The 23691-nt window shown below is 26.9% G+C and overlaps 4 protein-coding genes across 10 annotated transcripts; all 4 read right to left on the bottom strand.

The window, feature by feature from the left end:
• Nucleotides 1-307: 307 nt before the first annotated feature.
• Nucleotides 308-4079, bottom strand: LOC105832997 (G-protein coupled receptor Mth2). 2 transcript variants are annotated; one of them, XM_036295011.1, is made up of 5 exons: nucleotides 2528-4079; nucleotides 2152-2230; nucleotides 1559-1710; nucleotides 1213-1378; nucleotides 308-805 (listed from the first exon to the last, which is right to left on the bottom strand). In XM_036295011.1, the coding sequence occupies exons 1-5, from the start codon at nucleotides 3558-3560 to the stop codon at nucleotides 421-423; spliced, it is 1815 nt and encodes a 604-aa protein (XP_036150904.1). In that variant the 5' UTR covers nucleotides 3561-4079; the 3' UTR covers nucleotides 308-420. The 2 variants fall into 2 exon arrangements, with proteins under 2 accessions (XP_036150904.1, XP_028048018.2); XM_028192217.2 differs by having other exon boundaries at nucleotides 1535-1710; nucleotides 2528-4077.
• Nucleotides 4080-6045: 1966 nt separating this feature from the next.
• LOC118644229 (G-protein coupled receptor Mth2-like) lies at nucleotides 6046-10402 on the bottom strand. 2 transcript variants are annotated; one of them, XM_036294997.1, is made up of 5 exons: nucleotides 8739-10402; nucleotides 8059-8137; nucleotides 7587-7750; nucleotides 7271-7436; nucleotides 6046-6870 (listed from the first exon to the last, which is right to left on the bottom strand). In XM_036294997.1, the coding sequence occupies exons 1-5, from the start codon at nucleotides 9784-9786 to the stop codon at nucleotides 6504-6506; spliced, it is 1824 nt and encodes a 607-aa protein (XP_036150890.1). In that variant the 5' UTR covers nucleotides 9787-10402; the 3' UTR covers nucleotides 6046-6503. The 2 variants fall into 2 exon arrangements, with proteins under 2 accessions (XP_036150890.1, XP_036150895.1); XM_036295002.1 differs by having other exon boundaries at nucleotides 9228-10397.
• A 1315-nt stretch (nucleotides 10403-11717) lies between these two features.
• Nucleotides 11718-23439, bottom strand: LOC105833000 (G-protein coupled receptor Mth2). 3 transcript variants are annotated; one of them, XM_036294939.1, is made up of 6 exons: nucleotides 22825-23439; nucleotides 14335-15544; nucleotides 13699-13777; nucleotides 13030-13202; nucleotides 12683-12881; nucleotides 11718-12286 (listed from the first exon to the last, which is right to left on the bottom strand). In XM_036294939.1, exons 2-6 carry the CDS (start codon nucleotides 15410-15412, stop codon nucleotides 12082-12084), a joined length of 1734 nt encoding a protein of 577 aa, XP_036150832.1. In that variant the 5' UTR covers nucleotides 15413-15544; nucleotides 22825-23439; the 3' UTR covers nucleotides 11718-12081. The 3 variants fall into 3 exon arrangements, with proteins under 3 accessions (XP_036150832.1, XP_012529838.1, XP_012529839.1); XM_012674384.3 differs by lacking the exon at nucleotides 22825-23439 and having other exon boundaries at nucleotides 14335-16355; XM_012674385.3 differs by lacking the exon at nucleotides 22825-23439 and having other exon boundaries at nucleotides 14635-16351.
• Nucleotides 16671-22825, bottom strand: LOC105833001 (G-protein coupled receptor Mth2). 3 transcript variants are annotated; one of them, XR_001138775.3, is made up of 5 exons: nucleotides 20074-22825; nucleotides 19395-19473; nucleotides 18607-18837; nucleotides 18348-18513; nucleotides 16671-17947 (listed from the first exon to the last, which is right to left on the bottom strand). XR_001138775.3 is itself a non-coding variant. In XM_012674387.3 (5 exons), exons 1-5 carry the CDS (start codon nucleotides 20981-20983, stop codon nucleotides 17840-17842), a joined length of 1455 nt encoding a protein of 484 aa, XP_012529841.1. In that variant the 5' UTR covers nucleotides 20984-22825; the 3' UTR covers nucleotides 16671-17839. The 3 variants fall into 3 exon arrangements, 2 of the variants coding, with proteins under 2 accessions (XP_012529841.1, XP_012529840.1); XM_012674387.3 differs by having other exon boundaries at nucleotides 18326-18513; nucleotides 18668-18837; XM_012674386.3 differs by having other exon boundaries at nucleotides 18668-18837.
• Nucleotides 23440-23691: the final 252 nt, after the last annotated feature.

The raw sequence follows: 23691 nt of genomic DNA, 5'->3' as shown, positions 1-23691 counted from the left end.
GTACTCTCGTTTTTAAAATATTTTAATACCATTAGGATAGCAATATTATTAAGTATAATAATTCTTATTAAATTGTTAAATTATCTATAAAATTGAAAATAAAGAATGTTGTGTAAGGTAAGGTAGTATTATATTTAGGTATACATATAAGGTAGTATTATATAGGTAGTAGGTATTTATATAAAATTACAAAAAAAACCGTCTAAAATGGTAACTATTATTATATATAAAATAACGATTTGTGTACACATATTTAATATAATAATAACAGATTATGATATTGTATAAATTAAAAAAACAGTCTACTAAAACGTATGTATTATATTGTTGTTCAAAAGAAGCAATAAGATACATTAATAATAATGCAAGATCAATCTTTGGCTGATTAATTATTAATTCTGCTAATAAAATTCTTCTCTTTTACATTTTAGTGCTACGAGTAGAATTACATTCCGTCTGCAAATTTAGCTGTTGATTAGATGGACCGACATCTTGCATGACTACAGTCCCTGGCGTTGATGTGGAAGTAGTATTTGGTACCGTGGTCTTGTTGTACGTTCGAATTTTATCAAATAAACCGCAATTCTGCCCGCCGTATTGTTTTCCCAACAGTTGCTTTATTTTTTTTGTACACACAAATGCGATAAAAATAATAAGACCTTGCAAACCATATATTATATCAAAGAAATACCAAACTGCTATTGGCAAAAAATTGGCATCGACCAACCGCTCTATTGTATCCATAGCAAAGGTTAAAGATGTCCATAATCCCATCACTATGAACAGTTTCAGGTACATATTAAACCTGTGAATGATCATATTTTTGTATTAGAAATATTAAACACATAAAAACATATATTTGTCATCACTTTTATATATTTTTAACAATAATAAATAATCTTAAGCAAGAATTAACAATCTTAAGAATTTTTTTGACAGATAATTTATAAATTTCTCTTAAAAAATAAAACAAAGCATTTTATAAGTTATAAAGATCAACAGTCATATGAAATTGTCCAAAAATAATTATTTTATTGAAAATAAAAATTAATTAAAAATTATATATATTATATCTGTATAATAATATTTGTAAAATAATTATTTTTTGCATTAGAACTTGAAGCGTAATGAAGGTAAATTGCATAACTGCAAGTTTTTATACAAATGCAAATACACCAGATAGCATTGCTTTATATGATTGTACATACAAACCTCTGCTTATTTTCATTATTGCGCTTACTTTCTGAGTCTCTTAGTTTCTTAGCTGTACGTTTATTCTGGTGCGTAATTGTTACTGTTGTGGCGATGAAAAAACAAATGTTACTGATAACAGTAGCACCTATAGGTACATAAAAATATATTGTTTTTGCTCGATCGTCTGAAATAAAAAAAAAACGATATTTTTGCATTGCACACTAATACATGTAAATGTGTTTATTATTTTAATTAAAAGTTAATAAATTCAAACAAGACTTTTCAGTTAAACGTTCCGCTAAAATTAGTAAACATCAGTAGAAAATCCAATGTCACGTACTACTAAACCAAAATTTTTTCTCACACATTTCCGGCCGGATCCAATTTGGTATTTTAACATAATCTATAATAGCATAGATAATGCTAAGGATCACAGGAATTCCCCACGCATAGATCGAATATATCATAAACTTTTTTTTCTCTTCCTTTACATTTGCTCGACATGAACGGAGTTCTCTGTGAAATACGATTAATATTTTGTCATCAATTATTATTTAACATTTGCGTTTAGAAACAAAAAAATACCTTATTATCAGTGTAACTAACGCTTTATAAAATATAATAATAATAATAATAGTAAATCATAAAAATTTTTACGCATAAAATATTTTTATATTTTATATATACATACATATATATGTGTATGTATCTGTATATATATTTGAAATAAATATTTATATTAATAAATATGTGCTGGTTTCTACACATGCAATCAAATTATTCTCTCTTAAAAGCGAGAAGAGATTTTTTTCACATACATTTTCTATCTAATCAAATTTATCGTGTAAATATTTTGTTCCAAGTCGTTTAAAAAACAATAAAATTACAATCATTAAATCAAAATTTATACTTGTAGTGTATTTACTTTGTGGTGTATTCATATATAATATTGCTTACCTGAATGTTGACCAAATGTCGAAGCATATTACACTTAGCCAAAAAAAGCTCGACAAAAAAAAGAAATTAAAAATATAAGCTGAAAGGATCAAAAAGATAATGTATAAAAGTATGTAATTAAAATATGTGTATAAGTATTGTAATTAAAACATTAATCAGATTTATAATTATTGCTAGATGCATGAGATTTTTTAAATCTTTTCGTTGTGTATGTGTACAATTTAAGATTTAAATATCTATTATTTATTATTTGTATTTTTAAAATTTAATAATTTCTACTTTAGCAAGTCGTTAGAAAAATAATTATAGAATACATTAAATCTACTTCAAATATAAAAATTATATTACAACATTATTATATTTATGCATGCTGTACCCAATAAAATGCAAAATGTTTCGTCAAGAGCTAATCCAATATTTTGGTGACCAAAATACATAATTGCATACGTAATAAATAATGAGGCAACGTGTGCACGTAATGTATAACCATGCATGTTTCGGAGCTCCGACAATATGGAATATATTATGAATGTCAATAGCAGAAATAGCAAAGACACTAGGAGACACGCGATTACGTATATCGGAAGTTTATTCTTATTATTGCAGACAATCACATCATAAATGTCTCGACCCAAGATGGCAAAGCAGTAGGACGTCGGTAAAATGAGTGTGTCAGCATTTTGGTAATATAAAGAGCCGTCGATGAGAAACTTGTATGTTTCGGAATCAAGTAGACGGCGTCCAAATCCTTGTAAAAGGCATGGATCGCGGACAGTCAGATAAAGTAATTGGTTTATTTTATTCTCAGAATCGTTCTTATATTTATAAATGTCTGGAAGAAAGAAACTACCGTTTCCTTTTTCAACGCAGTTGCCCTTTACCAACAGTTTATTATCAAAAGGACAGCAGAACTGAATGCAAGTCACATTGTGACACGCTTCATTTGGAACAATGATGGTTTTAATATTATAGTCCGTATTAGAATTTCTGTCTTCATGCGTTGTGAAATCTCTCTCGTTTTCGATCTTGGAAAAATACTCAATTTCTCGTAACATTGCATCGTTGATCTCTGTAGAATTTACATCAAATTCCATCCGATTACTTTTTACACAATCTGTCTTGATGTATTCGCGAGACTCATATTGTTTTGAATTCTTTCTATTGCTCTTTGTTGAATTAATATCGGTCTTATATTGCATTTCGTCATTCTTGATAGCATTTTCACTTGAATTGCATCGTATTGACTCGATCTTGTCTGCATTTGGATATTTTATAGAGTTTTCAGGATCATCCCGCACTGTCGAACTCTTCAACTGCTTATCGTTTTTTATAGAATTTCCCTGAGACTCAGATGACAAAATATGAAATAAAAATATAAAACAATAAAATATCTTGCTTGGTAGATACATCGTTAAACTATTAACTCTTTAAATTCACAAAATTAATTTGACTTTTCTTCATACTTTGCAAGCAAATATCTAACGTTTTTGTCAATTACCGGTACGAGTATGACTTGATTCTGTAATAATTTTCTGAAAATGTGCTGGATGACAGAGCGACAAGGAAAAACTTTCAATTCCTTTAAATTCTTTGAAGATATAATACACAATTGCTTTCACTGCTCAATATTAATTTTATATGGATATAACACAGTCTTTTTCACTTATAATGTATAATAACAGAAGACAAGAGGTTATATCATTTTATACACACCATTATAAAGTCGGGAAACTATTACGGCATCGTATCGTACACAACGCACTTATAGGTTCTCGTCGGACAACATCGGTGATAATTTAATCGTTTACATAACGTAAGTTCTCATCTTCTCAACTGATTTACTTGAGCGATAAAATTTCTGCATGTTTAACATCAGTATTCTCAAGATTATTGATCACTTTTAAAGTAACATTTTGAACACATATGCTTTATTAGAATAGAATAAAAATGAGATAAATAAAAAATCCCAAGTATAAGACATTTTTGTTTCATCTTGAAGTTAAAAATTAAAAATAAGAATGTTAAAATGCTACTTGTTTGAGACATTAATACTTAGTTGATACAAATTTAGAGACCAAGGTCACGTCAATCAGAGATAAACTGCCTTTCTGTCTCGATGAAAAAAAGATATATCAATATCGACATTAGCATTAGAATTTTCCGCAGTTTTCGTTTTCGTTGTCGACGTTAATCATATAGCTAATATTAAAGTTTAATGGAATGGAAACGGATGTCATCAAATTATAATTTAAAAAAATTTGTGAGCTACAAGTCGTACATTGATTGCAAACAGACAAAGATTGGATTCTTATTTTAATATTTTTTTTAATTTTTCATACAAACGTGTTATGCTAGAATTATGATCATCGCAATTAGTGTATAATTTCTCATTTTTAAGTTCCGGGATGTAAGTTTTTATGAAACTCTATAGCTAATTATTCTCTCTCTCTCTCTCTCTCTCTCTCTCTCTCTCTCTCTCTCTCTTTTCTGATGTTATTTACATATATTAATATTTATAATTATTATTTGAAAATTTTATTATCAGTCAGTTGTTTGTCCAGATATTGAATGTACAATGGCATCTTCATGTGATCAATTTTATTATCAATCATATAATAAGAATTGTACATTAATTATCTAATTTTTTTCTTAACCGGTTTGTGTTGAATAAATGATCTTATAAAAAAAATAATCTACGATTTATATTATTTTGCTTATTTATATTAACGTATACGTTTATAGTTATACAAAATTGTAGTTTGCTAGTTACATTGCAGCCAGCAAAAAAAGCAATTGTCCAAAAAGATAACAGGATAGTAATCATAAATAATTTAAATGTTATTTAATTAAAAAAAACAAATATTTGTACACGGTGATAAATGATACAGAATACTGGTGAGTAATCTGACTTTATCTTGTTTAGTAGAAGGTTGTAAATGAGATTTGCTAGTTAATAATACTATATAATTATGTATTTCTTAGAAGCGTAAATGAAAAAAAGTTTCCATTTTTTTCGTTAAGTAATCTGACTAAAATATTCGTTAAATAATCTGATACTATTATTGGTAATTATTATTACTGAAGCTGAGTATGATGATAGATAGAATAGTACAACTAACACTAATGTTCAATTTCACGATTAACTTTCTGGTAAACAATAGCGTACAAATGCACTCCGTCAAACGACAGAACAGCCTACTGCCTGAAACAAGCTATTAACGACATTTAAAAAAAGCAATTTATTATGCTGAATTTACGCATACATAATGATTTAAAAAAGAAAATCAACAATCTTTTAAAGCTGGTAGTTTGACTAGTTTAGAATATATATATTTATGTACATATCTTATCTACTCTTTTTTAAATTTTATAATGAAACTATTTGATTCTTCTTATACATAATTAAACTTTCCTAATTATTTGGTACTCATGTTTTTAAAATATTTCAATAATATTAAGACATTAATATTATTAAATAATGTTTTAAAAATATTTATTAAACGTTATGTCATAATCTTTAATAACATTTAAAAAACACATTAATAAATTTTTTTTTATATTTTAATAATATTAAGACAGCAATAATATTAAGTAATATTTTAAAATATTTATAAAACATTAAATTGTTACAATGTTTAGAAAATTAATCTAAAATTAACATTAAAAAAATGTTGATCAATATTTTTTGCTTACTGAGAAATTCGTAATATACACGAAAATACATGCTGTAAGTAGATACATACATACTGATTTTTATCCAATCGTTAGAGTATCTATAAAATTGAAAATGAAAAATGTTATACACTCGATAATTTATAGCGTAATTGTACTGACGTAACTATAAAATGTATTGCAGTAAGATAGTGTTAGGTATTTATATAAAATTACAAAAGCTAAGATTATCATTATTATTATATGGAGGAAACTCCGGACAAGATGGTATGCCCGAACAAGAATAGACATCGCTATTACTCGACTGTAACAATAGATAACTATAACTTCTGCTTCTATAATATTTTAAGAATTCAGTGTTATATTGAAATATTTTTCTTTTTATTTAATTAAATAATCAAGTTAAACGCATTGTTATAGTCGGAAATTAGTAATGTCTCTTCTTGCCCGGTCGTACCATCTTGTCCAGACTTTCCCTATATAAAATTGCAATTTGTGTACACATATTTAATATATTAATAACAATTTACGATCGATGTTGTATAAATTTTTCAAAACAGTCTACTAAAACATGTGTATCATGTTGTACTTTTAAAAAGAGCAATAAAATACATTAATAATAATGCAAGATCAATCTTTAGCTGATTAATTGCTAACTCTGTAATAAAATTTATTCTCTTTTATATTTCAATACTACGAGTAGAATTAATTCGGGTCTGCGAGTTTAGTTGTTGATTAGATGGTCCGACTTCTTGCATGATTACAGTTTCTGATGTTGATATGTCAGTGGCATTCGACACCGTGCTCTTGTTGTACGTTTTATCAAATGGACCGCAATTCAGCCCACCAAATCGTTTTAGCAACAAACGCTTTATTCTTTTTGTACACACAAATGTGATAAAAATAATAAGGCCTTGCGAAAAATTTATAATATTGAAAAAATAAGTAATGGCCTTCGGCAAGTCATCTTCGTCGAACGGCCACGTTATTACCTCCCAAATCCAGCTAATTCCCATCACTATAGATAGCTTCAGGTACATATTAAACCTGTGAACGACCATATTTTTATATTAGAAGTATTAAACACATAGAAACAAATATTTTTTTCATCACGTTTACACATTTTTAACAACAATGAATAATCCAAGCCAATTTTTATAATTTTTATAATAGATAATTTCAAAATTTCTCTTAAGAAATAAAACAAAATAATATATGTGTAACTTTATAAGTTATAAAAATCAACAACCATACAAGATTGTTCAAAAATAATTATCTTGTTAAAAATAAAAATTAATTAAAAATCAAATATATTATATTTGTATAATAATATTTGTAAAATAATTATTTTTTCCATTAGAATTAAAAAAAATAAATTGCATATTATGCAGTTTTTTAGGCAAATTCAAATATACCGGATAACATTAATTCATACGATTCTACAGACCTTTGCTTATTTTCATTATGGCGTTTACTCTCAGAGTCTCTTAGTTTCTTAGTTGTACGTATATTCTGGTACATAATTGTTACTGCTGTGGTGATGAAGAAACAAGCGTTACTGATTAGAGTAACACCCACGGGTACAATAAAATATAACATTGTTACTCGATTATCTGAAATAAAAAATAAAATCTTTGCATTACACACTAATACATAAATGTAATCATTACTTTAATTAAAGGTTATTACATGCAAACAAAATTTTTTAGTTAAATGTTTCGCTAGAATTAACTAACATCAGTAGAGAATTTAATATCACGTACCACTAAACCAAAATTTTTCTAAACAAGTTTCCGGCCAATTTGATATTTTCAGATAATCCATAATAGCAAAGATAATGCTAAGGATCAAAGGAATTCCCCACGCATAGATCGAATATATTAAAATTTTGTTTTGGTTTACATTTGTCTGATATAAACAGAGCTCTCTGTAAAATATAATTTATATTTTGTCACCAATTATTATTCAATGTTTATTATTATTATTCAATAAAATTTTATATTTATAAATATATGCTAATTTTTATATACGCAATTAATTATTTTATCATAAAAACAAGAAGATGTCTTTTTTTACATACATATATTATAAAGCTTTCTAGCTAATCAACTTTATCGGATGAATGTTTTGTTTTAAGTCGGTTAAAAAACAAGAAAGTTATTACAATTATTAAAATCAATATTTGCACTTTATAATGTATTTGCATATAATATTTATAAAATTTATATTGCTTACCTGAATGTCCACCAAATGTCGAAGCATGTTACGTTTAACCAAAAAAAGGTCGACAAGAAAAAGAAATTCCAACTATAGACTAAAAAGATCAAATAAATAATGTATAAATTAAAATGTTATTCAGTTTTATAATTATTGCTAGACCTAAGAGATTTTCTTAATTTTTTAATACTGTATGTATGTATGTATGTACACGCGTGTGCGCGCGTGTATGGTGTGTGTATACAATTCAAGATTTAATCTTTATTCACATCTACGAATACCACACGCTAGCGAAATTTCAGGTTCAATTATATTTAAATTCGAATATTAGACTTACTTTTCATAAATTTAAAATAACAATTTCTTAAAAAAAAACTATATTGCTTTATTTTAATCAGTTTAGAAAACATTTATTAATTTTGGGAAATTCAAATAATTAATAGGTGAAGCGTGGTATTTGTTTAAATTCATTGGGGTGTCACACCCCAAGGGTATTTATAAAATTATTTAGAGATGGGATAAATAAAGATTAAATATCTATTACTTAATTAATATGTGTATTTTTAAAGATTTAATAATTATTACTTTATTAAGTCGTTAGAAAAAAATAAATATAGAATATATCAAGTCTATTCTTAATTTCCATATAAAAACTATTATGCATTACAGCATTTTATTATAGTTTATGCATGCCATACCTAATGAAGTACATACTGTGTCATCCATTAATATAAAAATTAGTAGATCAATTTCTATAACAACACATATAAAAAGAAAAACACCCATCGCATACATAATAAATAATGAAGCAATGTGTGCACGCAATGTATAACCATGGATGTTTCGGAGCTCTGGCAATATTGAATATATTATGAACGTCAATAGCAGAAACGGCAAAGACACTAGAGCACACAAACCATATAAATACAAAAAAAAATCCATCTCTTCATTCTCTTCAGTCTCATTGCAGACAAGAATGTTATAAATGCTTTGATTTAAGAAGGCAAAGCAATAGTCTGTCGACAAAATGAGTTTGTTAGTATTATTTGGATCTCCTATAGTGCCATTCTTGTAAAAGTCAAATATTTCGAGATGAAATCCTTGGCATGGATTACGGAAAGTCACGTAAAATATTACATGTTCAGAAGCGTTCGCATATAAGGAAAAGGGTGGAAAAAAGAAACTACCATTTCCTTTTTCAACGCAGTTGTCCTCCACCGTATCATTAAAAGGACAGCAGAATTGAATGCAAGACACATTGTCACACTCTTCATTTGGAACAAAGATGACTTCAATATTATCGTTTGTATGGGAATTTTCGTCTTCGTACGATGCGGAATCACTCTCGTTTTTGGTCTTGAAAAGATACTCAATTTCTTGTAACATTGCATCGTTGATCTCTGTAGAATTTACATCAAATTCCATCTGCTTACTTTTTTCGCAATTTGTCCTGATATATTCGTGAGGTTGTTTCGAATCGTCATCATTCTTTCTATTGCTTTGTGTAGAATTAATATCGGGCTTATATTGCATTTCGTCGTCATTCTTGATAAAATTTTCACGTGAATTGCATCGTGTTAACTTGATCTTGTTATTTGGATATTTTATAGAGCTTTCAAGAAGATCATCCCGCATCGCCAAACTCTTCATCTGCTTATCTTTTTTTGTAGAATTTTCTTGACACTCAGATGTCAAAACAACAAATAGAAGCATAAAACAATAAAATATCTTGTTTGGTAGATACATGGTAGATGGTTAAACTATGAAAGTTTTGAATGCACAAAGTTAATTAAACTTTTCTTTATACCTTCTAAGCAAATGTCTAACATAATGTGTTATTATTAATTATCGGTACGAATGTAATTTCGTTCTGCTAAAATTTTGTCTGAAAATGTGCTAGGTAATAGAGCGACAAGAAGAGACATTAATCCTTTGAAGATACACAACTGATTTCACCCACATGCTGGTTTCATCTTAATACCACAAAATTGTTTTCACTTATAATGTAATAACAGAAGACAGGAAGTAACATCATTTTATGTATACACCATTATAAAGTCGGGAAACTATTACGACAATGTTATTGTCCAAAATGCACTTATAGCTTTTTGTCGGACAACATTGGTGATAATTTAATCGTTTAAATAATATCATTTTTTATCATGGAACTTACATCCCGGAACTTAAAAATGATAATATATACACTAATTGCGTATACACGATTGTAATTGTAGCATAACACGTTCATTCAAATGTGTGATGCTAAAATTATGATCATCGCAATTAGTGTATAATTTATTATTTTTAAGTTCCAAAATGTAAGTTTTCACGAAATTCCATAGCTAATTATTTCTTATGTTATTTCGCATATATTAATATTTATGATTATTATTCAAAAATTTTATTATCAGTTATATAAAGAATTATACATTGTGTACTTGATTATCTAATTTTTTCTTAATTGATTTGTATTGAATAAACAATGTTATAAGAAAAATAGTCTACTATTTATATTATTTTGCTTATTTATGTATGTTACATACACGTTACACAAAATTGTAGTTTACCATATAGTTATGTTGTAGCCAGCAAAAAAAGACAATTGTCCTAAAAGATAAGAAGACAGTAATAATAAATAATTTAAATGTTACTTAATGAGAAAAACAAATATCTATATACGATTAATGGTGCGGAATACTAGTGAGTCATTTTTTTAGTAAAACTTTGATTTTATCTTATTTAATAAAAGAAATAAATAATGTTTGTGTTTTAAATAAGATTTGCCAAGTTAATAATGCTATATAATTATGTATTTACCAAAAGCGTAAGTGAGAAAAGGTTTATCGTACATTTTTTTCGATAAATTGTTATAATCTGACTCAAATACATCATTATTATTTGTATAATGATTATAACTAAAGCTGAATATAATGATAGATAGGATAATAAAGCTAACACTCTAATGTTCAATTTCACTATTCACTTTTTGTCAAACGATAGCAATTGTACTCCGGCAAATGACAAAACAGGACAACTGACTGATGTGAGACTGACTGAGACTGAGACTGCTATTAACGACATTTAAAAAAAGCAATTTATCGTGCTGGGAATTTTTGCATACATAGTGATTTAAAAAGAAAAACCAGAAAAATTTAAAGATGATAGTTTGAACAGCTTAGACAATGTTTATGTATATCTTACTTATTCTTTTTTAAATTTTATGATGGAACCATATAATTCTTTTATTTATATATAATTGGATTTCTCTAATTATCTTGTATTCATGTTTTTAAAATATTTTAATAAGATATTAGAATAGCAAAATTATTTTACCGTTACTATACATTGTATTGGAAACCTGCAAACACATGTGAACTTTACTTTGTTTGCAATGTGCACATGAGTTAGCGACTTGGATGGGGTGCGTGCGTGAGTGAGTGAGTGAGTGAGTAAGTGAGTGAGTGAGAGTGAGTGAGAGTGAAGACGTTTGATTAATGTAAACGAAAGATAGAGAAAATCAAATTGCAATTATTATTATTTTTAAAGTGAAAAGTCAAATAGCGCGCGCGCAGCGCGCGCCTGTAATGTTCTAGTATTATATATAAAATAGCAATTTATTTACACATATTTAATATAATAATAACAAATTATGATATTGTATAAATTTAAATAAACAGTTTACTAAACATATGTATTATATTGTTGTTTCAAAAATAACAATAAACTACATTAATAATAATGCAAGATCAATCTTTGGCTGATTAATTGCTAACTCTGTAATAAAAGTTATTCTCCTTTACATTTCATTGCTATGAGTAGAATTAATAATGTGAATCTCAAGCTTCTAGTCACCAGTGTATAAATAATAAATAAATTAGATCTTTATTGTCAACCCAACTGGCAAATTTGAGTCTGCGAGTGTAATTGTCGATTAGATTGACTAACTTCTTGCATGACTACAGTTGCTGATGTTGATAGTGATTTTCGACACTGTGCTCTCGTTGTACATTCAAATTTTACCAAATAGTCCGTCGAATTGTTTTAGCAACATATATCCTTTATATTTTTTGTACACACAAATAAGATAAAAATGATAAGACCTTGTGAAGTATTCATTGTAGTCAAAAAATAATCAATGATGTCCAACGTCAAAGAATCATCATCGAACACCCACATTGTTGCTTCCGAAATCCCGCCTCCCATCACTACTCCCATCATTATGAATAACTTCTGGCACATATTCAACCTGTGAACGACAATGATTTTATATTAAGTGTTTTAAATACAAAAATAATTATTTTTCATCGTCACGTATCTTTAACTATAATAAATAATCTTAAGCAAGCCAATTTTGAAAATTTTTATGGCAGATAATTTTAAAATTTCTCTTAAGAAATAAAACAAAGCAATAATATTTAACTTTATAAGTTATATAGATAAATAACCATATATAACTGTCTAAAAATAATAATCTTGTTAAAAATAAAAAATAATCAAGTTTTATATATATTATATCTATATAATAATATTTGTAAAATAATTATTTTTTGCACTAGAATTTGAAGCGATAAATTGCATATTATGCAGGTTTTTTTAGGTGAATGCACCGGATAGCATTGATTCGTACGATTATTGTACAGACCTCTGTTTATTTTCATTATTTTTATTATCTTCATTATCTTCATTATTAATTCTATATTTTTTTCTCGGTGATTTTCTTGGTTTTTTAGCTGTACGTTTATACTGGTACATAATTATAACTGTGGCAATAAAGAAACAAACGTTACTGATAAGAGTAACACCCACAGGTACAAGAAAAAATAATCTTATTCCTCGATTTTCTGAAATAAAAAAAACATTATTTTTGCATTACTAATACGTGTAAATGTGTTTATTATTTTAATTAAAATTATTAAATTTAAACAAGACTTTTTAGTTAAATGTTCCGTTAAAATTAGCAACGTCAATAAAGAATCCAATGTCACATACTATTGAATGAAAACTTTTGCAGACATTTTTTTGGCCAATTTGGTATTTTAACATAATCCAAAATAGCAAAGATAATGTTAAAGATCAAAGGCATTCCCCACGCATAGATCGAATATATCATAAATATATTTTTTTTTTCTTGCTTTACATCTGTTTGATGTAAACCGAATTTTCTGTGAAATAGAATTTATATTTTGTTAGTAACATATGCATTTAGAAGTAAAAATACCTCATTATCATTGTAATCAACGTCTTATAAAATATAATAATAATTGTTATAATAATATAATCATAAAAACTTTTCCCTAATACACGTATTTCACACACACATACATATACATGTATATGTATGTGTATATACATATGTATATGTATAATATAAATATTTATATATATATATATATATATATATATATATATACATAATATAAATATTTGTAATAATAAATATGTGCTGATTTCTACATACGTAATCAAATTATCTTAAAAGGGAGAAACAATTTTTTTTCACATAAAGTTTTCTAGCTGATTAATTTTGTCATATAAATATTTTGTTCCAAGTTATTTAAAAAACAAAAAAGTTATTACAATCATGAAAATCAACATTCACATTTTATAGTGCATTTGCATACTTTATTATATAATATTTATAAAATTTATATTGCTTACCTGAATGAGTACCACATATCGAAACATGTTACGTTTAGCCAAAAAAAGGTCGACAAAAAAAAGAAATTCCAAATATAGACTAGAAAGATCATATAAATAATGTATTAATTAAAATATTAATTAGGTTTATAATTATTGTTAGATTTATAAGATTTTCTCAGTTGTTTCGTAGTGTATGTATATATGCGTGCGTGTGTGCATACAATTCAAGATTTAAGTTTTATTTACACCTAGGGATGTACCATACACCGAGCAAAATTTCAGGCTTAATTAGGTTCAATTAAGCTCTTTCAAGTTGACAGCCAAATATTGGGCTTACTTTTTATTAACTTAAAATTACAATTTTTTAGAAAAAAACTATATTGTTTTATTTTAATAAGTTCCAAAAAAATTTAGTAACTTTTTGCAGTAGAAATTATTAAGGGTTGACGTGTGTCACACCTCAAACGATATTTGGAAGTAGTGTAAATAAATTTTAAATGTCTATTATTTATTATGTGTAGTTTTAACGATTTTATAATTATTACTTTATCAAGTCGCGAGAAAGAAATAAATATAGGATACATCAAGTCTACTCTTAATTCCTATATAAAAACTACATTACAGCATTATTGTCATAGTTTATGCATGTCGTACCTAATATAATGCAAAATGTGTCATCCATTAATATAAAAACTTGTTGATCAGTTTGATTAATTTTACAGATAGCTAAAAAAATATACATTGCGTTCAAAATAAATAATGAGGCAACGAGTGCACATAAGATATAACCAGGGATCTTTTTGAGCTCTGGCAATATTGAATACATTACAAACGTCAATAACAGAAATAACATAGGCACTAGCACACACGTGCCATATATATATAAATGAAATTTGATTTCTTCATTCTTTTCATTCTTTTTAGTCTTATTGCAGATAATCACATCATAATTACTTTGATTCAAAATTGCAAAGCAGTAGTCTGTCGATGAAATTAATTTGTGAGTATTTGGATCTCTTATAGTACCATTCTCGTAAAAGTCATATATTTTGAGATCAAGTACACTGTGTTGAAATTCTTGTAAAACGCATGGATTGTGGAAAGTCACGTTAAATATTACATGCTCAGAAGCCTTCGCATATGCGATAAAAGGTGGAAAAAAGAAACTACCGTTTCCTTTTTCAACGCAATTGCCCTCCATCGTAAGTTTATCAGTAAAAGGACAGCAGAGCTGAATGCAAGACACATTGTCACACTCTTCATTTGGAACAAAGATGACTTCAATATTGTCGTTTGTATGGAAATTTTCGTCTTTGCACGATGTGAAATTGCTTTCGTTTTTGGCCTTAAAGAGATACTCAATTTCTTGTAACATTGAGTCGTTAATCTTTGTAGAATTCGCATCAAGTTCCATCTGCTTACTTCTTTCGCAATCTGCCTTGATATATTTGCGAGATTCATATCGTTTCGAATTGTTATCATTTTTTCTATTATTTTTTGTAGAATTAACATAGAGCTTATATTGCATTTCAATATTTTTGATAGAATTTTTTATTGCATTGTGTTGACTCGATTTGTCATTTGAATATTTCATAGAGCTTTCAAAAAGATTAATATGCACCATCGAATTCTTCTTTTGCTTATCATTTTTTGTAGAATTTCCTTGAAACTCAGATGACAAAACAACAAATAGAAGCATAAAACAACAAAATATATTGCTTGGTAGATACATCGTTAAACTACTGACACTTCAAAATCACAAAATTAATTTAATTTTTTTTTGTAACGTGTAAGCAAATGTCTAACGTAATAAATTATTGTCAATTACTGATACAAGAATGACTTCGTTCTGCAATGATTTTGTCTAAAAAGTAAAAAATGTGTTCGGTGACACAGCGACAAGGAGAGACTTTAATCCCTTTCAATCCTTTGAAGACATTATATAACTGATTTAACCCCCACTGGTTTTATTTTGATACAATATAATTTTTTTCATTTATAATGTAATAACAAAAGATAAGAAGTCACATCATTATATGTATACACCATTATAAAGTCGAGAAACTATTACGGCATCGTTATTGTACAAGACGCACTTATAACTTCTAGTCGACATTGGTGATAATTTAATCGTTTAGATAATGTCATTTTTTATCACGGAACTTACATCCCGAAACTTAGAAATGATAAAGTATACACTAATTGCGATAATTATAATTATAGCATAACACTTTCATTCAAATGTGTTATGCTAGAATTATGATCATTGCAATTAGTGTATAATTTATTATTTTTAAGTTCCGGGATGTAAGTTTTCACAAAACCCCATATCTAATTATTTCTTATAATATTTACACACTGAAAAAAAGAGTCTTGTTAAATTAACTGGAATTAAACTGACGGTTTAGATTTCTAGTTGATCCTATCAGATTTCCAATTAATTCAACAAGAACTTTTGTTAAATTAATTAGAAATTTAGTAGGTTCAACTAGAATCCGAACCGTTAGTTTACATCAACCAAATTTCCACTTAATTCAACCAAATTTTTTTTTCAGTGCGTATACCTTAATATTTATGATTATTATTCAAAAATTTTATTATCAGTCATATGAAAAGAATTATACATTGTGTACTTAATTATCTAATTTTTTTATCAATTTGTATTAAATAAATAATGTTATAAAAAAAAATAGTCTACAATTTATACAATATTATTTTGCTTATTTATGTACGTACACGTTTATGTTTATATACACAAAATTGTAGTTTACTGTATAGTTACGTTGTAGCCAGCAAAGAAAGACAACTGTCCTAAAAGATAAAAAGATAGTAATAATAAATAATTTAAATGTTATTTAACAAAAAAAACAAATATTTATATACTATTAATGATGCGGAATACTAATGAGTAATTTTTTTAGTGAAACTTTGATTTTTTTATTTAGTAGAAGAAATAAATAATGTTTGTATTGTAAATAAGATTTGCCAAGTTAATAATGCTATATAATTATATATTTATCAAAAGCGTAAGTGAGAAAAGGTTTATCGTACATTTTTTTCCGATAAATTGTTATAATTTAACTAAAATACAACATTCTTTTTTGTATAATGATTATGACTAAAGCTAAATATAATGATAGATAGGATAATAAAGTTAACACTCTAATGTTCAATTTCACTATTCACTTTTTGCCTAACAATAGCAATTATACTACGGCAAACGACAAAACAGGACTACTGACTGAGACAAGCTATTAACGACATTTAAAAAAAGCAATTTATCATGCTGGGAATTTACGCATACATATGTGATTAAAAAAAAACCGGCAATCTTTTAAAAATCATACTTTGAAGCTTTGAACACCTTAGACAATATATGTTTATGTATATTTTATCTATTCTTTTTTAAATTTTATAAGGGGACCATATAGTTCCTTTATTTATACATAATTCGATTTTTCTAATTATTTTGTACTCATGATGTTTTTAAAATACTTTAATAATATTAGAATAGCAATATTATTAAGTATAATGACTTTCATCAAATTGTTAGAGTATCTATAAAATTAAAAATAAAGAATGTTATGCACTTGATAATTTTATAGCATAATTGTACTGACGTAACTGTAAAATGTATTGCGGTAAGATAGTATTATAGGAATTTATATAAATGACAAAAAGCCGTCTAAGATTGTAAATATTATTATATATAAAATAGCAATTTGTTTACATATATTTAATATAATAATAACAGATTACGATATTGTATAAATTTAAATAAACAGTTTACTAAAACACATGTATCATATTGTTGTTTCAAAAAGAACAATAATATACATTAATAATAATGCAAGATCAATCTTTGGCTGATTAGTTGCTAACTCTGTAATAAAATTTATTCTCCTTTACATTTCAATGCTATGAGTAGAATTAATTCGGATCTGCGAGTTTACTGAAACAACTTCTTGTATAACTACAGTTTCTGACGTTGATAGTGGTATTCGACACTGTGCTCTCGTTGTACGTTCAAATTTTACTAAATAGGCCACAATTTAGTCCGTCAAATCGTTTTAGCAATAATTCCTTTATTTTTTTTGTACACACAAATAAGATAAAAATGATAAGGCCTTGCGAATCATTCATTATAGTCAAAAAATAATCAACGATTTCCAACGTCAAGGAATCGCCTTCGATGAACACCCACGTTGTTGCTTCCCAAATCCAGCCTACTCCCATCACTATGAATAACTTCAGGTACGTATTCAACCTGTGAACGACAATGTTTTTATATTAAGTGTTTTAAATACAAAAATAATTATTTTTTATCGTCACGTATCTTTAATTATAATAAATAATCTTAAACAAGCCAATTTTTTTAATTTTTATGGCAGATTTTAAAATTTCTCTTAAAAAATAAAACAAAGCAATAATATTTAACTTTATAAGTTATGTAGATAAACAGCCATATAAAACTGTTCAAAAATAATTATCTCTTAAAAATAAAAAATAATTTAGAATTATATATATTATATTTGAATACTAATATTTTGTAAAATAATTATTTTTTGCATTAGAACTTGAAGTGATAAATTGCATGTTATGCAGATTTTTGTAAGTAAATGCATCGGATAGCACTGATTCGTACGATTATTGTATAGAGTATAGACCTCTGCTTATTTTTTTTATGGTGTTTACTCTCTAATTCTTTTAGTTCCTTAGCTGTACGTTTATTCTGATACATAATTATAACTGTTGTAGCAATAAAGAAACAAACGTTACTGATAAGGGTAACACCCACAGGTACAAGAAAAAATAATCTTATTCCTCGATGTTCTGAAATAAAAAAGACATTATTTTTGCATTACGCACTAATACATGTAAATGTGTTTATAATTTTAATTAAAAGTTATTAAATTTAAACAAGACCTTTCAGTTAAACATTCCGTTAAAATTAATTAACATTAGTAGAGAATCCAATGTTACATACTACTAAACGTAAACTTTTGCAGACATTTTTTCGGCCAATTTGGTATTTTAACATAATCCAAAATAGAAAAGATAATGTTAAAGATCAAAGGCATTCCCCATGCATAGATCGAATATATCATAAACTTTTTTTTCTCTTGCTTTACATTTGTTCGATGTAAACGAAGTTCTCTGTGAAATACAATTTATATTTTGTTACCAACATATGCATTTAGAAATAAAAATACCTTGTTATCATTGTAATCAACGTCTTATAAAGTATAATAATAATAATAATAATATAATCATAAAAACTTTTACTTAATTATAATACATGTATTTCATACACGCGTATATATACATGTATATATATATGTGTATATACATATATATATATATATATATATATATATACTTATATTTATATTTATATTTATATTTACATTTATATTTATATTTATATTTATATTTACATTTATATTTTTATTTATATATAATATGCATAATATAAATATTTATAATAATAAATATGTGCTGATTTTTACACACACAATCAAATTATCTTAAAAGCGAGAAAAGGTTTTTTTTCACATAAAGTTTTCTAGCTTATATTTTTGTCACATAAATATCTTGTTCTAAGTTATTTAAAAAACAAAAAAGTTATTACAATCATGAAAATCAACATTCACATTTTATAGTGCATTAGCATACTTATATTATATAATATTTATAAAATTTATATTGCTTACCTGAATGAGTACCAAATGTCGAAACATGTTACGTTTAGCCAAAAAAAGGTCGACAAGAAAAAAAAATTCCAAATATAGACTAGAAAGATCAAATAAATAATGTATTAATTAAAATATTAATCAAGTTTATAATTATTGCTAGATTTATGAGATTTTCTTAATTGTTTTGTAGTATATGTATGTATGCGTGCGTGCGTGCGTGCGTGCATGTGTGTGTATAATTCAAGATTTAAGCTTTATTTACACCTAGGGATATTCCCAGCGAAATTTTAGGCTCAATTAGGCTTAATTAAGCTTCTTCAAGTTAATAGTCAAAATTGGGCTTACTTTTCATTAACTTACAATTACAATTTCTTAAAGAAAAATTATATTGTTTTATTTTAATAAATTCAAAAAACATTCAGTAATTTTTTGCAGTAGACATTATTAAAGATGAAGTGGTATTTGTTTAAAGTTGTTGACGTGTATCACACTTCCAACGGTATTTGGAGGTGGCGTAAATAAAGTTTAAATATCTATTATTTATTATGTGTTATAGACTTTTCAAAAATTTTATAATTACTACTTTATCAAATCAGAAAAAAATAAATACAGAATATATCAAGTCTACTCTTAATTTCCATATAAAAACTATTATACATTATTATTACAGCATTATTATAATTTATGCATGCCATACCTAATGAAATACATACTGTGTCATCCATTAATATAAAAACTTGTTGATTAATTTGTCTAATTTTACAGGTAGCTATTAAGATATACATCGCATTCAAAATAAATAATGAGGCAACAAGTGCACGTAATATATAACCATGGATATTTTGGAACTCTGGCAATATTGAATATATTACAAACGTCAATAACAGGAAGGGCAAAGACACTAGCACACACGTGCCATATAGATATAAACGAAACTTAGTCTTTTCATTTTTTATATTTTTTTTAGTCTCATTGCAGATAATCACATCATAATTGCTTTGATTCAAAATTGCAAAGCAGTAATCTGTCGATGAAATTAATTTGTTAGTATTTGGATCTCCTATGGTGCCATTCTCATAAAAGTTATATATTTGAAGATCAAGTAGACTGTGTTGAAATCCTTTTAAAACACATGGATCGTGGAAAGTCACGTTAAATATTACATGCTCAGAAGCCTTTGCGTATGCGATCAAAGGTGGAAAAAAGAAACTACCGTTTCCTTTTTCAACGCAATTGCCCTCCATCGTAAGTTTATCAGTAAAAGGACAGCAGAACTGAATGCAAGACACATTGTCACACTCTTCATTTGGAACAAAGATGACTTTAATATTATTGTTTGTATGGAAATTTCCGTCTTCGTGCGATGTGGAATTACTCTCGTTTTTGGTCTTGAAAAAATATTCAATTTCTTGTAACATTGCATCGTTGATCTCTGTAGAATTTGCATCAAATTCTATCTGCTTATTTCTTTTGCAATCCGTCGTGATATATTCGCGAGATGCGTATTGTTTCGAATTATTATCATTCTTTCTATTGCTTTTTGTAGAATTAACATCGAGTTTATATTGCATTTCGACATCTTGAAAGAATTTAAACGTAAATTGCATTGTGTTGACTCGATTATGTCATTTGAATATTTCATAGAGCTTTCAAGAAGATTAACTTGCACCATCGAATTCTTCTTCTGCTTATCACTTTTTATAGAATTTCCTTGAGACTCAGACAAAACAACAAATAGAAGCATAAAACAACAAAATATCTTGCTTGATAGATACATCGTTAAACTACTGACACTTCGAAATCACAAAATTAATTTGATTTTTCTTCATACCGTGTAAGCAAATGTCTAACGTAATATGTTATTGTCAACTACCGATACAAGAATGACTTCGTTCTGCAACGATTTTGTCTGAAAAATAAAAAATATGTTGGGTGACACAGCGACAAGAAGAGACTTTAATCCCTTTCAATCTTTTAAAGATATATAACTGATTTCACCTCCATACTGGTTTTATTCAATCGTTTACATAATGTAATTTTTCATCCTATCAACTATGATTTTTAGTTGAAGCAATAAAATCTCTGTATGTTTAACATTATTATTCTCAAGATTATTAATCATCTTTAAAGCAACATTTTTTACACACATATATGCTCTATTAGGATATAATAAAGATGAAATAAATATAAAATCCCAAGAATTTAACATTTTTGTTTGATCTTGAAGTTAAGAATTATAAATAAAAAAGTTAAAATGCTACTTGTTTAAAACATTAATACTTAGTTAATACAAATTTATGGACCAAGGTCATGTCAATCAGAAATAAACTGCATGTTTTTCCACCTCGATGAAAAAGATATATAGCAATAGCAACATTAGCATTAGGATTTTCCGCAATTCTCGTTTTCGAAGTTAATCGTATAGCTAAAATTAAAGTTTAATGCAAGTACGTAAACAGATGTTATCATGTCATAATTATACACAGAAAAAAAGTAATTGATTCAATAAGATATATGTATAGTTGCGGATTATCAATTACAGATATACTCGATGCAATAATATTTGCTGTTAATGCAAGAGTACAATATGTTGAGATTGCAATACCATATATTATTATTGTATTAAGCATATCTATAATTGGCAGCCCGCAACTACACATTTTGTTGAATCAATTACTTTTTTCTCCGTGTAAAAAATTTCTGAGCTACAAGTCCGTACATTGATTGCAAATAGATAGAATTAAGTCTGAATTCTTATTTCTTAATATTTTTTTATTTTTTATGTAAACATGTTATACTAGAATTATGATTATCGCAATTGCGATGATCACAATTTTATATTATATATATATATATATATATTAATGATTATTATTCAAAAATTTTATTATTAGTCATATAATAAGAATTGTACATTGTGTATTTGATTATCTAATTTTTTCTTAACCGGTTTGTGTTGAATAAAGGATCTTATGAGAACAACAGACTACAATTTATATTATTTTGCTCATTTATGTACACGTATATGTTTACAGTTGCACAAAATCGTAGTTTATTAGTTACGTTGTAGCAATAAAAAAAGACAGTTGTTCTAAAAGAAAGTAATAATAATTAATTTAAATAATATTTAATAAGAAAAACAAATATCTGTGTATGATAAATGGCGCGGAATACTAATGAGTAATCTTTTTAATAAAACTTTGACTTTATTTTGTTTAGTAAAAGATTGTAAACAATTAAGATTTGCCAAATTAATAACGCTATATAATTATGCATTTATCAGAAGCGTAAGCGAAAAAAAGTTATTGTATCTTTCTTTTCGATAAATTGTTAAAACCCGACTCAAATACGACACTATTATTTGTAATGAATATGACTGAAGCGCGCTAAATATGATAACAGATGGGATAGTAAAGTTAACGCTCTAATGTTCAATTTTGCGATTCACTTTCTGGCAAACGATATAGCACGATTGTACTTCGGTAAACGACAAAACAAGACTACTGGTACAGTATAGACCGCAGCACAGACTTTTACATAACGCATAATGCATAATGCATGAGAGAATAAATTAATCAGAATCGTCTATTTTTTTCCCAGGATAGAAATAAAGACCTCTGATTGGTTAATTCTCTTATTCGTGTTATATGCAAAAGTTTATGCTGCAGATCTATGTATAGCAAAATTCTTTCTTCTACTATACTAGCAGATTGATACTTTTATAAAGTAACTTTAATTTGTAAAAGTAATTATATAGTTACAGTTACCAATTTTTGTTACAAAATTTTAATAAAACTGTTTATTAATTTTATAGAATTTATAGAATTTCTATTCAAATATATCATAATTATACTCTTTGTGTAGCGTCCTTATAATCGCCGATGTTGAACATTATGTTCCACAGGTGCAGAACTCGAAATACCTGAGTTATATTTAATAAAAGTTTCTTAATTGTAGTGTAATTATCTAAAATTATCTAAAAAATTAAATTTAAATAAATTAGGATAGATAGATAGATCGATAGATAAATCGATTCTCATGAATGGATGCGATAAATCGAATGTTTTACCTCTTTCTCTCTCGATCAGTCTCGGTTTCTCTGTCGCCGATAACGATCGGACGACGACTCGACGGCGCCGGCCCGAAGATGGCCGAACGTGACTCGTCAAGTTTCCGCCGTTTCCGGTTTCCGGTGCTCTCGTGAGACTCGTGAGGTCGTAAGAGTCGTGAACGCCATGATGGCGCCCTGCTGCCATCTAGACATTAAATAATTTTGAGAATCGCATCGGTTATTGCACGAATTTTAAAATAAAAA

The sequence above is a fragment of the Monomorium pharaonis genome, chromosome 1 (assembly GCF_013373865.1).
Source record: "Monomorium pharaonis isolate MP-MQ-018 chromosome 1, ASM1337386v2, whole genome shotgun sequence".
Taxonomy (NCBI): domain Eukaryota; kingdom Metazoa; phylum Arthropoda; class Insecta; order Hymenoptera; family Formicidae; genus Monomorium; species Monomorium pharaonis.
Note: the sequence above shows the minus strand (reverse complement) of the source record. Positions and strands in the feature narration are given on the sequence as shown.

Bases quoted from the DNA above. Each gene is read 5' to 3' on its own strand.
- LOC105832997 (XM_028192217.2), bottom strand. From the start codon at position 3,560: ATGTATCTACCAAGCAAGATATTTTATTGTTTTATATTTTTATTTCAT. The intron at 1,379-1,534 runs GTACGTGACATT...TTTTTATTTCAG, and splicing joins GAAAAAATTTTGGTTTAGTA to ACGATCGAGCAAAAACAATA. The intron at 806-1,212 runs GTTTGTATGTAC...GATCATTCACAG, and splicing joins AATAATGAAAATAAGCAGAG to GTTTAATATGTACCTGAAAC.
- LOC118644229 (XM_036294997.1), bottom strand. From the start codon at position 9,786: ATGTATCTACCAAACAAGATATTTTATTGTTTTATGCTTCTATTTGTT. The intron at 8,138-8,738 runs GTATGGCATGCA...TGATCTTTTTAG, and splicing joins CACAGTATGTACTTCATTAG to TCTATAGTTGGAATTTCTTT. The intron at 6,871-7,270 runs GTCTGTAGAATC...GGTCGTTCACAG, and splicing joins CATAATGAAAATAAGCAAAG to GTTTAATATGTACCTGAAGC.
- LOC105833000 (XM_036294939.1), bottom strand. From the start codon at position 15,412: ATGTATCTACCAAGCAATATATTTTGTTGTTTTATGCTTCTATTTGTT. The intron at 12,882-13,029 runs GTATGTGACATT...TTTTTATTTCAG, and splicing joins GCAAAAGTTTTCATTCAATA to AAAATCGAGGAATAAGATTA. The intron at 12,287-12,682 runs GTCTGTACAATA...TGTCGTTCACAG, and splicing joins AATAATGAAAATAAACAGAG to GTTGAATATGTGCCAGAAGT.
- LOC105833001 (XM_012674386.3), bottom strand. From the start codon at position 20,983: ATGCAATTTACGTTTAAATTCTTTCAAGATGTCGAAATGCAATATAAA. The intron at 19,474-20,073 runs GTATGGCATGCA...TGATCTTTCTAG, and splicing joins CACAGTATGTATTTCATTAG to TCTATATTTGGAATTTTTTT. The intron at 17,948-18,347 runs GTCTATACTCTA...TGTCGTTCACAG, and splicing joins CATAAAAAAAATAAGCAGAG to GTTGAATACGTACCTGAAGT.